Below are 16,853 nucleotides of genomic sequence, written 5' to 3' on the forward strand. Positions count from 1 at the left end.
CAGGGGACTCAGGGCTTAGTCAGTAGCACTCTTTCTTTTCATTTTAAGAGAGTGCGTTATTGATTTATTATGCTTTGCCCTATCAGGGCCTGTGGGAATTTGAGTTCTTGGTTGGATGGTGGCTGTAATATTCAAACAAAGCTTGGGAATGTACGACAGAACACACTATGAGGGAGGAAAGTAGTAACCTTGCAAAGCAGATGGATTTGCCAGACTCTATTTCCATTATCAGGCAAATCCAGCTTGAAAAGCTCCAGTCCACACAGTTCCAATCAGTGTCATTTAAGGAAAACAAGGCTATGGGCAGGGTTTAGTTGTACTAGCCATTTGCAGTCAATGTTGTCAACTTAGCAAGTTTCCAGAATCTTCTAGCAACTCTTATTTTAAAAAAGTGACTTGCGACAAATCTATTATTTTTTTTCTCGTTTTATTAGAGACTTTTGGAGATGTGAAAGCACGCATCATTCTTCTCAAGCAGCAGGTGGTGCTGTGGGCCCCTTCCCTGTCCTAACACACTCACAGGCGGCCCAGTCCTCGTGCAGCAGTTAGAGCAGGAGATTTTTACCCCTCTGCATCCATATTGCAAATAAATCGCAAAGTTGCTGCTGGTTGATCCCGCCCCGGCTTAAAGTCAGGGGGGGTTTAAATTTAACATTTCTTTGTCTAAAATCAATCACTGCATTTGACTCACACAGCCTCAGTCACTTACTCTCCTCATCCACTGTGTGTTTGCCTCTCTGACAAAAGCTAAACATCTAGCTGTCTAGCTCATCATGTGTAATCTCTTTTGGTCCATATTTGCTGATCACAAGATTGGATGCAGGAGGGGGGTTGGAATTGTGACATTAAAAAAGTAAGAATCAACAGAAGAAAGTTCATTTCTAGTTCTTCACATAATTAGAGTGTATTTTACTGACTTTTTGTCTCTTCCATGACGTTATTCGACTATCCTACCATCCATTAAAATTACATGCACATGCCCAATTATGCAAATTAGGTGATGATGTAATTTAGCCTATAGCTACTTTACTTACTGAGGAGTTTGCAACACTGTTTGCAATGGCTGACTGCAGTGTAGTCATTAGCTCAGATAGCTACAGCATAGTAGTTATATCAGAACTGGACCACTTATTTATCTGCTCCAAATAAAGAGTAAAAACAACACTTTAAGCTTTTCACGATGGAAAAGATGTTTTTGCGCTTCTGCCGTCCTACTTCAGAATGAGTCTGTGATAGTTACTGGGTGGTGGTTTGTTGTACTTTGAGTGGTTAAACACTGGCTGCTAGTGGAGTGGTTAGCTCGGACTTAGCCACAGCGACAGATTTGTCCCACATTTCTTCATTGAAACAGCAGAGCCACACAGAGCTTTTTATGCTGTAGCTATTAGCTTGGATGTAGCTATAGAAAAGTGGCAGTTTTATCGAAACTGGACTGTCTGTCTTTTAAAACAAATATGAAGAGTCTTGGCATGAATTTTATTCACAGAGGCGCTCCGCCATTCACCACTATGGCAGCAGTAGCCTATCAGGTAAGGAGAAGCGCATGCATACAACCTCTTTTTGTCTCATCACTCTGATTGGCCCATTATGAATGTGACAGACAGAATGTTCCTCCAGTCACCTTCTGAGAATATAAAAAAATCATGCCCTTCCCAAACGCTTTGTATGGGGGTTTTCCCAAATGAATGTGAAATACATCCAAGGCTTGATAGTAACACCAGCCAACTGGCCAAATGCGGGCATTATCGAACGATAGCATGAGCATTAAGACCCAAAAGTCTCAGGAAATGTGTTTAACAGTGAAATGACTCATTTCCTTGTGATGTGTTGTTTAATTTGCAGGAAGAGAGGTGCTTTGTGGTAGTGAGCTTATCTTGATCAGGCTGTTCTTTGAAAGTTGGAAGTGCTATGTTAATTTATATATCAACAGACTGTAACTATGGTTCAAGTAAATTTGAGCATGCCATTGTCAATGTATGCACAATAAAAAAGGTATTGTAAATTTAGAGTGGCTAGTAACTTTAGAAAACTATTGGCCACAGTAGCTGGTGAGCCAAAAGTTTATGTCAAGCCCTGAATAAATCCATGCAGTAGATACATGAATCATTCTCTTTGGTGTGTCAGGTTAGGAAAGTAGCAAAACAAGTCCAATTTTTGCACTGAAAGTGGTTTGAATTTTTCATCAATTAGGGAGTAACTGAGCTGTGATGCAGCCAAGTAGAGCTCTACAGAAACTGAAGGGTAATTAGATACAAAATAAGAAGGACTAGTGTTGAAGTCACTCCTAGTGGCAGCAGGAAAAGGGTAGATATTACCAAACAAAAAGCGGTGACATTATCAAAAATGGATGATATCATTGAGTTTCTGCCACAGCAGTTAACCAGCTTCCCTGCTTTTCCTGGAAAGTAGCTGAATTCCTGGTGGACTTGTCATTTCATTGAAGTAAAAGAGCTTTGAAACGGCATCAGACATCTTTTTCCAGGTTTGATGATCAGTCGAACGGGTAGATAAGAGCCTTTTTTTCCTCACCGGGTTACTCCTCTCTTGGGGATCGCGGGCTACAGATCGCCTGATGGTTCCCTTCCAGGGGCCGAAAGATGCAGCATCGTCTGCGAGAGAGACTGAGGCCTGCGTGTACGTGTAATATATTTGCCTTGAAGGTGATCTATACAAGGTTATCACACTCACAGACTCTGACCCACTTGGCTGCGCTATCTATCGCCATGGAGCTGGTTGCCATGGCTGCAGAATAGGTGCTAACTGCCACTCAACAGGCTTGTTCCTCTGCGTGTGGGTGTGTTAGGCCCTGTATGTGTGTTTGTTTGATTTTCTTTTCTGTGGTTCACTTTGTCCTTACATGTTTGTGTGCTCGAGTGCCAATTTATGAGTGTCGGTGTGTTGTTTGCCCTGGATGTCCGCACATGTGTGAGCGAGTTTCAGGGTACTTGTGTGACTGTGTGTGCGAATCTGCTGCAGAGGTTCAACATCACACAATGTTTACCACCAGCCCACTTGTTTTATTCATCTTGTTTACCCCACCATAAAGTGGTGTGTTCAAGCAGAGCAGACATGCTCTCTTTTTTGTCCATGAGATGGGTAATATATTAAGTCACACATTTTATTGACACACACTCCTAATTAAGCAGCGTATTTAGAATGCAGTCATTTCTACAGCAGCATGTTAAAGGCGTTAATCTAATTTCTCCCTCCTCTGCCTGTGTAAGTCACAGTCCATAGATATTCTGTTAAATGAGAGTGAGTCAGAGATTTTGGGTCATTTCCGACGTATCCTTCTCACGCTACGCCTGGGTCACAACGCGCTATCTGAGCCTAATTCCATTATGCAGTTTTCATGAGATGGATGAGGTTAAGGACAGCAAGAGGGTAGACAGGAGGAAGAGATGGCGGCGGGCAGCACAAGCGGGAGATGGATAAAGACGGAGAGAGGTAACTAGAGCAGGAGGCTGCAGATAGAGAGGTTGGTGTAAGAGAGAGAGAATATGTGAAGGAAGGAAGAGTGAGTGAGGGGAGGAGAGGAAGCTGTAAAGTGCATTGATTTTTTCCCCTCCTTCCTCAAACTAATTAAAGTTTTGGCCTGGTTCAGTGATTACCCCACTGCTTACAGAGGCTTTCTCCTGCTGAAGGGCTCTGTGCGCTACCTCTCCCCTCCTCCTCTCCTCCCTCTCTTCTCCCCTTCTGTCCCCTAGATGCCTGCCCCACCACCACTTATTTACATAGCTAGGGGTGCTTTACTATGGAATTACAATTAAGAGGCAGCAGGGTGGACAATTTTCCGGCTTCTGTGCACGATGTCAAGTGAGTCTTGACTGCCATTCATTTTGAGGAAAAATTCACTTCAAGTTAGAAAATTATCTCTGAATGAGAATCATTTCAGTCTGCAGACCCTCCGCATCTTAAGTTTTACTATTTGTTTTTCAGATTTTCTGGATTAAACTATAATACTCAGTAAATACATCGCTCAGTGAACTGAAAGCAATACTTGATGGATGGGACAACAGACTCAGTATGAATTACAAGCACTCAAAGAGTGCACACTCCCACCAAAGCAGCACAACACCCTTAATTTATTATTCTATTAATAGAAAATGTTTGGAAATTTGTCATGCTTATTGGCTGATGATGATGAATTTTGGTGGAAGCCTAAATCATGTCTGGGAATAAAATAGATTTGGACAAAAATTCAGCCTCACTGAGTTATAGCCTGTCATGTTGTTGTTGCATTATTAATGGCATAATCTGATTTTACGTACCTTTGGGAGTCATATGTACCCTACATGTTGTATTACTGTCCATTTATGTTATACTTCTATGTCAAACAAAAGGACTGTAAGAATTTAACGTATGTTTGACAGTATAAAAATTGATTAATGAGCACAAAAACTGCTACTATAAAATGATCATTAAATATCTTTGTTTTAGTGTTTAAAAATTTATAAGGAAGAATTTTGAAGCATCTTTCTGCTTTCTGAAGTCAAAAAGAAATTCTTGTAAAGGAGCATGGGGCCTCCTATACCTCAGTGACATGGAAAAACACCTCATACAAAAACATCTACAACTTTCCCAAATAAAGGCACAGGTTGTTTAACTTTCAGGTTTTGTGCTGGCTACACACAAAAGGATTTTAAGCCTAAATAGAGGGGCTGGTAGGATCTGATTTGAGGAATACTGCAACTAGGGCCCAACTCATATGGATTTTTGGGGGCCGATACGGAGACAGATATTAGGGGAAAAAAATCTCCACAAACTGATACGGATTATTAAACTTTTTCATTGATTTTTAAATTAATTAATAAATAAAACAAGTTCTTTGACTGCAGTGCTTGAAGTGGCACCAGTACACAGTACTGGCACTTTTAAATTTGACCCCTTGCTGTACCGGGACTTTCTCACCAGTAGCCGGTACGCTCTCTTGTCTTTTCCACAGTTTACAGCTTTAATGGATGATAAATGATAGCAGCTAATTAGATGTGGCGCACTTCCCACTGTGTACCGTTGCACCTGCCTCTGTACACAAAACCAGCTGAACTCACCGGTCACTGTTGGAGGAAAACTGGAGATTAAAGAGTCATCTCTCCTGGACGGTGATGTAATATGCGAGCAGTACCACCTCCACCGAGGTGCTCCATTGACACCTGTTTGCACTGCCGCCTAACGAGACGTCAACAAAAACAGTATTCAGTAATATTATTAAAAATGAACAGCCAGACTGTTGGTCAAAGGATCAAGGGCAGTAGTTTTGCTCAAAGAGCAACTGACTCATTGGCAGAGACAAAAAGCTTGGGTGTGAGGTGAGGTAAAGTCAGCTCACTGATGCAGCAGGGATTTAGGGTGTGAGCGGAGGGGCTGATTAATCTCAACATTTGATGCTGTCAAGAAAAAACGATTAAATTCACTGCAGAGGATATTTCTGTATTATTTAAGGTCCTTTTTTTATTTTTAGGTAAATCACTTAGTTTTATTGTTTTTAGATGCTGTTATTCCATATTTCATATTATGTTTTTTTTTTAAGATTTATTTGGGGCTTTTGGGGGAGAGAACAGAACAGTGGATGGTGTAGAGAATCATAAAGAAAAGTCAGGAACACTGGGAGAATGAACCGCTAACAGTAATAGGCTTATTAATTACAAAATAATGTATTTCAAATGCTGAGTTTAGGAGCAAAATGGCATTTTGTTTTCTTATTTTATTTAAGGAGCTTTATTGTTGATAGCATGTCTCAAACATGCAGTTTTTTATTTATGTAATTTTCCATGTCCATGTTGACACCGATCTGCTGGCTGTTAATAAAAGTGCCAGTGTGACGTTTGACATTTTGATTCAGAGATGTCTGTTTTTGTTATTTCTTTGTAGATAAAGATGTCCAGATATATATTATGTATTGCATTTCAGCTAAAGAACTACTGAGATGTGTTTTTTGCTTCATATCCTCTAAACTAGTTTTGTGATTTTGTGACACTCTGACAAGAGGTAATGAAAGGGAGTACCAGCACTATTTTTTTTTCCACTTGAAGCGCTGCTGGACTGTCAGAAGGCTGATAATTCTTCTGAATGCTTCTTTTTGAGGTGGTAGTACGTGTTGGTGTGAGTAACATCATATTGTGGAGTCTGGAATATTTTACTAACCCCACTCGCATGCACCAGGGGTCAAAATATTAGGAACACCTTTTAAAACCACAGCAGTACTCACTGTAATCTCAGTAATAATCATAAAGAATGAATCCTCTCTCTGACAGTGTCATTAACATGAGAAAAGTCAAATCAGTAAAGATTTGAAAATCAGCTAGTGTGTGACCAACCTTATAAATCATGTGAATGATTTAAGACATACTAAGATAACATTTTTATATTATCAAATCTCCAGAGGAGTTTTTTTGGCCAAAAATTTCAAGTAAAATCTGTTCACTATCACTGTGTCTTATATGCCTGTATCGTTGTATGTATCATTTAAGAAATTTAAATGAGGTAAAATCATTTCAGTATTTCCCTTTTTATTTCCCTCATATTGATTAGCATCCAGATTATTATCTATAACTTTTTACACAATGCTCACAAGGCTCTGCCTGCTTTGAGGTTGCCAAAATTAGATTGACTCTTAGTAAAATCATGATAAAACTCTTTTGAACAGCTCATGCAAAGGTCTCTTGATAAGAAAACCTTTTGTGTGAGGCTATTTTATATAGATTTGAATAATGAAAACTTTGAAATTTGATGTTGATTTTTGGCGTTCATATGTCACCTTTTGTTTGTGTGGGTCCTGGGGTCATCAGGTCCTCTACAATACAAGTAAAGGGGGGCTCATAGGAAAAGAGGTTGGGAACCACTGTTCCAGCTGCCTTTTCTAAAAAGTTTCTTGAGATGTTTGTTATAAATTGGTGCTACACAGACTAATGTTGATCGATAAAGATTGATAGACTTGTTTAGATAAAGTGTGCCTCTAATGCGCATAAGTTCAGATGATGCTGAACACTGTAATTGGCTTATATACATCTGGTAAAATAAGTTTTTGCCTCCTAGGAAAGTCAGGTGACAGTAGTGATAAATCTCCATATCTTAAAAATGTCCATAACAATGATTAAGGGTCTGAATAGGTTAAACCTGAGTTTGCACCCTACCAAATATTTTATGTAGCGCCTGGTTGGATGATATACGTATGGATGTATGAAAGATGTAACATGTATAGTGTAATATAAATATTCACACACAGAAACTCTAGCAGACAGCTGGAAAAAAAAACTTTCATACAGAAAATATGGCCTACACTCATTAAAATTACACAACCTTTTTTCTGTGTGTTCTATAGCCTTGTCCTTGGTATGGAGCATTTCTTAGAATGAGCAATAAAATCAATATGTTGTAAAAAAAAATCTCAGTTTTAATGGATGTTGTTTGGATGATTCATTAAATGAAATAATCAAGATGAAGATTTTAGCAAAGAAAAAGCTGCATTAAGTGATCTCATTATCTCTAGCATAAAGACTCCATGGCCCTCTGTTTTCCTCAACAAATCAAAACCAGTCATGTTGACGTTGAGATATTCGGCAAAATAGTAGAAGAACAAACAAACATATGGTCTTGGAGGGAACTGCATGAGGTCGTAATGTATATAAATGGGTTCTACAGTGGCAGAAAGAGTGAATGCATATGGTTCCCTACATGAAATGATGTCTCATTTCCTCTTGATTGAGTGAAACATTCAGTCACACTTTATAGAATGACACAAATACACAACAGTCTGAGGACAAATCAGGGTTTGCACGTCATGCCAAGCTTGCACTTTGGAAACCTGAGCTGTGTGTACTGATACAGACATTGATATGTGACCCGGCTCTGCTCTGGCTCTGCCTCAGGCCTGCTGAGATTGGAGGAACTGGTGCGTCGCTTTCTCATCTCCCGGGAGACGCTGTCAATCAGGATGCTGGATGACAACCTGGACCCTACGCCGCTGCTGAAGGAGATCCGTGACGACAAAGTGGCCACCATCATCATTGACGCCAATGCTTCTGTCTCCTATCTCATCTTGAAGAAGGTCAGCTCTCACACATATTCTTGAATCTGCCCACACAGGCAGGAAAGGGATATTACTCCTGCATGAACACGCTTAGGTTATTTCTGTCTCTCTCTCTTTTTATTGGAGTTACACAAAATTACTGATTATTATTCAGCCATCGGTGGTTTGAAAACATATACAGATTTGTTTTTACAGTGTAATTAAAGAACAAAATTAGAAGAATAATGAACACGTAAAAGCACTAAATAGAACAAGGGGCGTTTTTCCAAGCAAAACCATGACATGTTTGAGGAATACCATTCATCCCATATAGTTGTTCATGGACATATTTTGATGACAGTAAAAAGTAGGGATGCACAGACGTTTCAGTTTAACATCAGTATCAGCAAATACCAGATCTTTTGACAGACATCAGCAATCAGCAAGTGATGAGAGCGTGAACCAGTGTCAGTGAGAGATTATATCTGTTGTATCCTATCAATTTAATGCTGGCATTTAGCACAACGAACAGATGTTCTATATTTGTTCTTTGGCACACAGTGTGACCTGTTGGAAAAAACTCTGTTTTAGTTGTTAAACATGAGAGAAAACGACATTGTCAGAGACTTATACCAAAAAAAAAAGTCAAGGAAAAGAAACTGGCATTGGAATCAGAATCGATGTTGGCCGGATTTTATTTTAAACACTGAATTCAACGTTGGCTCTGATTTATATTATTCATGTATCTCCAATCAAAACCTATAATCCAGCTCAATGACACACCAGTTTACAATCCTACACTAACTCCTGGGGAGGAATGTATCTAAATCTATGGTTTTCAAACATTTTTTGCCCAAGGCACACCTAAGATGAATTGATGAGTACCTTTAGTTGATGTTTCACTGTAGAAATGATGTATAGTTTCACAAGACTTACCTCTAGGCAAACCAGAGTGCCTCAGGACACCATTTGGAAACCACCTATCTACACTGTATCAAGAACATGAAAGCATGTTTATGTCTGTACACATCATACACATGTGACTGTCAAGCCCGGTGTTTGTGATATACGTATAGGTTGCTCTTTTGTCCTGGTCTGAAAGCTGCCCACCAAATGTTGGTGCAGACCAAACAACTGGACTGAGGTCGCCTGAAAAGGTGGGTCTTGGTCCGCTTCCAGTGTGGTTTGTTTGTGGAGAGATCACCAATCACCTTCAATCAGGCTTAACACAGTAAACATCAAGCCTTTTTGGATTACATCAGCCACTGTAACTGGAGGAAAACGTGCTAAAAACTACAGACAGACAGACCTGAAAGAGCTTCAGAAACAATCTTGCAAGTGTTTTTTGTCTTCCTCTCATCAGGCTGCTGTCTGTATGAGTGCCAGTGTAGGTGTTTTTTATTAAACACAATAAACTGACAAATCAGAGGGTATTTTCCTCTCTCATCACAGGTTTTGGTCTGCTTCTAAATATGTGTACATGCCCCAAAATGACTTTAAATACAGCAGTGTAACAAACTGGTCCTTGATTCAGACTCAGATCACCTGAACTAGAGGTGTGAAAGCACCCTTAGTTGTTTTACATTTTGGGCTTCAGTCCAAATGTTCAGGGCTCATGGGCCACCTTTAGTGTGTGTTGCCCTAGGCAACCACCTGTACTTGATGGTACACTTGTATATTTTACATACATTTAGGATGATATATGATTTATGTTCAGCCAATATATATCAGTTGTAAATATCAGCAGATATGTTCCTATTTGATGATACATATATTTAACTTTCTAAACTAATATTTGCTGATACTGATATCATTATACTACTGTGCATGATTCCTCAAGACAGGACTTATTTATGTCTTTATCTTGGGATAACAATGCTATTTTTACCATGGTAAGATTTAGTATCTTGAGATCTCTACAAATTAATGTGTTATCATGAAACCAGCACTGCTATCCCCAAATAAAAAAATAAATAAATCATGATTTCAAGCAAACAACTGAAATGTTATGATGTTTTATTATTAGCCTATCTATAGAAAACCAAGTAAAATCAAATGTAAGGATATGTTTCTGCTAAGGGTTTTAGGAATAGATGGATGAAAATTTTCAAAAAGTGAGCTCTGAAGAAGGAAAGAAAAATGCCTTGATGCTCGGAGAAACTCGAAAATGTTGAAAGCAGTGTTTCTTGAGCTCAAAAAAGTGTGGGTATGAGGTGCTCTTTGTTGAATATGGAGGCATTTTAACTGTTCAAAAGAAAGTGCCTTGAGTTTTTCTTGATTTTTCTTAAAAGTTGATCACATTTTATACCAACTAGCGTAAGATAAAGTGGTAGTATCCCTCCAGCAGCTGGAAAACCCTTGAAGTAGGCGTCTGATAATGGATATTTTTGTCCTTCTTGTAACCGTATTGAAGGGCCTACAAAGTTTATCATGTGTAAAATAATTTTGCAGCTGTTCCACAGGCTTCACATTTGCCGCTGTAACCGAATAAACACGATTTCTTGAATGTCCTCTGTCCTCCAGAGCTGCACAAGGAAACAATATTTATTCATGTCTGCCAGCAACAATCACTTACCCTCCTAAGAAAGTATTTGACAAAAGAACATTTTGCAGGGCTGCTGCACAGATGTTACCCAGCCTCGTTCTGATTCATGTTACGGCCTGTAATGCCGATAGCCAGCACAGTGACTCACAGTTTGAATGTGTATGGGATGTTTTTTCACTGGGACATCACAGCGGCTGTATGCCTTCGGCAAAATGTCCTAGTGTTCGCTTGATGATGTAAAACTGTGATTAACGTATCCCTCCTCCCCCATGTTCTCCCCTACTTTGTCCCCAACTGTCTCCTTTACTCTCCACTTCTCAATAACTCTCCTTCTTTGCCCTCTCTCTTTCTTTTCCTCTCTCCATCAATCCCTCCTTTTCCCCCACACTGTATCCCACCTGCCTCTTCCTTATTTTCTCAACCTCACTCTCCTATTTCTTTCTGTCCTACAGGCGTCAGAGCTCGGGATGACATCAGCATTTTACAAGTACATCCTCACCACAATGGTAAGAGCTTTTTCCCCATACCGCCACTTCCCTCTCTTCTGTCTCCTATAGTCCTCCATTTTCACTCGTTTCCTCTCTCCTGCTTCTGCACTTCTGTCCGTTTACAAGCAAAAAAAGGTGCAAAGGCAGGGAAAGTGTTAGATAAAAGGACATGAGAGAGGTGACAGAGAGAGGAAAGAGAGTGGAGATGAAGGATGGGAAATGAAGGTACTGTACAAAGATGTGGGCGTGCAGAGGATGATGGCGTTTAAAAAAAGAGAGTGAAAGAAAAAGAGGTCTGAGGTGAAGGTAATGACAGCAGTGATGTGCCCTTTTTCTCATGCCACCCGCCACTTTCTCTATGCTTCTGCTGTTTTCATCTGCAGCTTTGATATACTCACCTCCCCTTCTATCATTTGAATTAATATGTCACTAAATGCTTTGTGCAGGAGTTTGACTTCTTTTTCCTCTTCTTCTCCTTCGGTGCATTATGTGCTCCAATCGTTGGGTCTTGTGTGTAAGAGCTACTGAAGTCTTTCCACCAACCTCTCCTCCCTTGTACTGCTGTTTTCCCATTTTCCTATCCATCTGTTCTTCCTCCATCAGAGATTAGATGTTGTCATTCCCTGTGGCCTCCATTTTTCTCTCACACACTCTTCTTTGTAGAGTCTCTTTTAAGATTTGAAACACTGTCAACATTGTCACTCACCTCAATTTTCTCTCTCCCTCTCCATGCAAACATCCTCTCTTTTCTCTTCTCTGTTTCCTCTCCAGGACTTCCCGCTTCTGAGACTGGATGATATCGTGGATGAGCAGTCCAACATTGTAGGTTTCTCTATGTTCAACACCACCCACCCTTTCTATTTGGAGTTCATCAGGAGCCTCAACCTCTCGTGGAGGGAGGGCTGTGACCTAACGTACCCCGGCCCTGCGGTCAGTCTCACGGACACTTGAGTATTCATGCATGCGCACATTCAGGAGTCATTTCCCTGGCTTTGTTTGCATGCCACGTAACATTAAGCTAGTTTATTCCTCACGCTGATTCATGGAGCAGTTAAAGAGATTCAACTAGTCTTTTGCTTGCATTTAATGGGTATTGATGTTTCCATCTGTGTTTCCTCCCCACTGGTTTACTCATACCTCACATCACTCCTCTCTCTCTCTTCTTATTTTCCCGTTAACCGTTCAATCATCTCCCCTCACACCTTTCTCTTCATTGCATCTTCTCCCTCGACTCCTTGTCTTTATTCTCTGCCGCCCCCCCTCCCTCTTTCCCTACATATTTCTCTTGTTTCTCTTCCCCCTGCCACAGCTCTCATCAGCGCTGATGTTTGATGCGGTGCATGTGGTTGTGGGGGCCGTGAGGGAATTGAACCGCAGTCAGGAAATTGGAGTGAAGCCGCTCAGCTGCACATCACCTCAGATCTGGCAACACGGGACCAGTCTGATGAACTACCTGCGCATGGTAAACACCTAATCTATCTGTGTATGTGCAAAATGTGTTGTTAAAAGCTGGAGTTTTATGTTAGATTCTTTAGATGTTCACATACAGTATGTCCTTTATTTCTGAATAAGTTCCATTTATTATCATCCTGGTCAGTTTCTTTTTACATCAACAAAACACAGTAGTTTGCACCTAAAATTACAGGCATTATCAACTGAACATATTAATGTATAATATTGTTAACTTGCAGTTGTTTCCTTTATTGTAAAAATTACATAAATACCTGTTGCAAATTTTTTTAAAGCTTGAAAGGGAAATCTTTGGATAAGACATAAATCAGTGGAAAACAATTGAACCAAGAACTCATTTGTTTTAGCATGAATTGGTAAATGTTATGATAATCAATCAATCATCCAGGGTTTATCTTTTTTTTTACAATAAAGACTCCTTATTACAAACTCCAAATCCCCAAAAAGTCAGGACATTGTGTAAATGTGACTAAAAACAGAAAGCAGTGATTTGCATAATCTATTCAACCTATATTCTGTTGAATACAGCATAAAGACGATCTATAAGTATCAAGTAAGTAGGTTAATTGTTAGCAGGTGAAAGGACCACTACAGGGTATAAAAGGAGCACTCCTGGAAGGCTCAGTCATTCAGAATCAACAATGCCGCCAGGTTCTCCCCTTCTTTGTAGAGGGCTGCACCAAGGTTGTTTTAGTTATCTAAAATTAACTAAATAACTAAAATGAAAATGTAAATATCATTTTTGTTTAACTGAAACTAAATAAAAAACTAAGCTTTCAAAAAGAAAACAAAAACTAACTCAAATGTTATTCTGTGGTTAAAAAACTAACTAAAATAAATTAGGGACAAAATTTCCTAGGATTTAGTCCCTAAAATAAGCATACACCCTAGAGAGAGTGAAATCACCCGATTTGATTGGAGAATACTTCACACAGTGGTAATTTTTAGGTCCTTAGTTGTATTCAAACATCAAAATTGAAAAGATAAAATGAGAAGTTAAGAGGGGGGTCTTACCCCTGACATTTATTCCATATTGTAAAAAAACTAAAACTTACCCTAAAATTCATTAAAAGAAACTAAAGCAAAGCATTTTCCAAATTCTAAACTAAACTAACAAACCAACAGTAAAAACTTATTATAACTAAACTGAAATAAAAAAAGGTAAAAATTAAATGAAAATAAAAACTATGAAAATAAAACATACAACCTTGGGCTGTACAGCTAAATGGTGCAACAGCTTAATAGCAATGTTCCTCATTGTGCTAATGCAAATGCTGTCCTTAAACCAAAAAAAATCAGAGAATCTGGAAAAAATCTCTGTATGAAAGCAGCAAGGCTGAAAAACAACTATTGAATGCCTGTGACCTTTGATCCCTCAGGCAGTACAACATTAAACACCAGCATCACCACTGTCAGGTAACATAGTACATCGCTGCATTTACAAATTTAAGCCCAAAGTTAAGCCCATTCAAAGTGAAAAACATGCATCCAGAAAAGCAGTCCACTTCTTTAGGGCTGAGCTCATCTTAAGGCTGGCTCAGACTACATACATTTAGCCAGATTTTGGCCCAACTGCAACATCACAGTTCATCATCTAAACTCCGTCCCAATTATGTGCTTCAGGAATGACGAATGTTCTTGTGTGACATAATTAATGACGCATCCAAGACACCAGATTTGATAAGACTAGCATGTCAGAATTTTCTTGTAGTTTGACACCCTGACCTGACATCAACATTTTGAATCCTGACTACACAAACTACAGCAGGATGGCTTAACAGTGAAGGTTGTCTCCCCTTGAAAATGTATTGCACATTATCAAATGCGGCATACAGTAACACAGCACTGTTGAGCAACTTGCACACTAAGCAAGAATCTCACCTTCAGTGCTCCAACAATAAGTTTCTTCAGTCCACAGATTCTTGCAGAGTGTTGTCTGATGCAGCACAGTGGTAAACACTTCAGTCCCATCTTTTTTTGGCATGAAGATACATGCACCCTGCAAAACCTGGGATCCCTGCTTTCTACAGCTGAGAGGCAGAAGAACTACATATACAGTTGAAACCAGAAGTTTACATACACTATATAAAATGGCACATAAACTTTTTTTCTCACCATCTAACATTAAATCAGATTAAACTTTTCCTGTTTTTGGTCAATTAGGATTACCAAAATTATTTCTATTTGCTAAATGCCAGAATAATGAGAGAGATCATTTTTTAGACAATTTTTTATTATTTTCTTTAGAGTCAGAAGTTTACATACATTTCATTAGTATGAATGTTGAATGTGCTGCTGTCTTGGCCGGGACACTCTTGCAAAAGAGATTTTTAATCTCAATGAGGTTTTTTTCCTGGTTAAATAAAGGTTAAATAAAAAAATACAAATAAAAATTTGGTAAACTGTATGACTTGGGTCAAACGTTTTGGATATGCTTCCACAAGCTTCTCACAATAGTTTGCAGGAATTTTGGCCCATTCCTCCTGGCAGACCTGGTGTAACTGAGCCAAGTTTTTAGGCCTGCCTTGCTCGCACATGCCTCTTCAGCTCTGCCCATAAATTTTCAATGGGATTGAGATCAGGGCTTTGTGATGGCCACTCCAAAACATTGACTTTGTTATCCTTAAGCCACTTTGTAACCAGTTTGGCAGTATGCTTAGGGTCATTGTCCATTTGGAAAACCTATTTGCACCCAAGCTTTAACTTCCTGGCTGATGTCTTGAGATGTTGCTTCAGTATTTCCACATAATGTTCTTTCCTCATGATGCCATCTATTTTGTGAAGTGCTCCAGTCCCTCCTGCAGCAAAACAACCCCACAACATGATGCTGCCACCCCCATGTTTCACAGTTGGGATGGTGTTCTCAGGCTTGCAAGCTTCCCCCTTTTTTCTCCAAATGTAATGATGGTCATTGTGGCCAAAAAGTTCAATTTTAGATTTGTCAGACCACAGAACATGTCTCCAAAAATGAAGGTCTTTGTCCCTGTGTGCATTTGCAAACTGTAATCTGGCTTTTTTATATTTCTTTTGGAGTAATGGCTTCTTCCTGGGAGAGTGGCCTTTCAGCCCATGTCGGTACAGGACTCATTTGACTGTTGATAATGACACACTCTTACCAGCTTCAGCCAGCATCTTCACAAGGTCTTTTGCTTTTGTTCTTGGGTTGAGATGCACTTTTCGGACCAAAGCACGTTCATCTCTGGGACACAGGACCCGTCTCCTTCTTGAGCGGTATGATGGCTGGACATTCCCATGGTGTTTATACTTGCGTATAATTGTTTGAACAGATGAACGTGGCACCTTCAGGCATCTGGAAATTGCACCCAAGGTTGAACCAGACTTGTGCAAGTCCACAATTCTCTTCCTGATATCTTGGCTGATTTCTTTTGATTTTCCCATGATGTTACACAAAGAAGCAGTGTGTTTCAGGTATGCCTTAAAATACATCCACAGGTGTGCCTCTAACTTCCTCAAATATTGTCAATAAACCTATCAGAGGCTTCCAAAGACATGACATCATCATCTGGGCTTTCCCAAATTGTTTAAAGGCATAGTAATCTTAGTGTATGTAAACTTCTGACTTTGAAGAAAGTGATAAAAATTGTCTAAAAAAATCCTTTTCTCATTATTCTGGTATTTAGCAAATAGAAATAATTTGGGTAATCCTAATTGACCAAAAACAGGAAAAGTTTAATCTGATTTAATGTTAGACGATGAGAAAAAAAAGTTTATGTGCCTTTTTATATAGTGTATGTAAACTTCTGGTTTCAACTGTATGCTGTGCTTTGATTTGCAGTGGAGAAATGATATGGATTTTGAATGTCAAACGAGAGCTAAATTATATTTTAGTCTTTTTTTAGTTTCCCTGACAAAAAATAAACATACTTTTTGTTCATTTTTTTATCAAATATCTATTTCTAACTTGTCTTAGTCTCGTCTTCCTCATGAAAAAACACAATTTTTAATCATAATTTTAGTCAAGAAATTGAAACTGGTTTGAAAAGGATTTGCACATCACTGTTTTTATTCACATTTTACACAGTGTCTCAACTTTTTTGGAATAGGGGTTTATGATTGATGAATATCACAAATGTCCTTATGTTATATTCGCCTCTCCTCCTACTATATTCAGCTTGCGATTTCAGAGCAACCTTCAAAGAAAGCCACATAAATTTAACACTGGCAGTAACACATTCAAAATATGAAGGGCATGTGTATTTGCATGTGACACATGAACACTGTACATGTGACATGCGCCCTTTGCAGGTGTCATGTAAATTAAGACATTCCACATTCGTGCCGTATTTTGCAGCATACATCCATGAATAAAGAGAATTCATGT

General features: G+C 39.2%; 1 protein-coding gene across 1 annotated transcript in view; it reads left to right on the forward strand.

Annotated features, from left to right (window-relative positions):
* The window catches only part of grik5 (glutamate receptor, ionotropic, kainate 5), a 163,959-nt gene that overhangs the window by 111,072 nt on the left and 36,034 nt on the right, over positions 1 to 16,853 (forward strand). The window contains exons 9-12 of the mRNA XM_041793374.1: positions 7,869 to 8,047; positions 11,006 to 11,059; positions 11,813 to 11,971; positions 12,351 to 12,503. Coding sequence (XP_041649308.1) covers positions 7,869 to 8,047; positions 11,006 to 11,059; positions 11,813 to 11,971; positions 12,351 to 12,503 — 545 coding nt within the window. The remainder of the gene's footprint in view (positions 1 to 7,868; positions 8,048 to 11,005; positions 11,060 to 11,812; positions 11,972 to 12,350; positions 12,504 to 16,853) is intronic.

This window comes from Cheilinus undulatus, linkage group 8 (genome assembly GCF_018320785.1).
Source record: "Cheilinus undulatus linkage group 8, ASM1832078v1, whole genome shotgun sequence".
Taxonomy (NCBI): domain Eukaryota; kingdom Metazoa; phylum Chordata; class Actinopteri; order Labriformes; family Labridae; genus Cheilinus; species Cheilinus undulatus.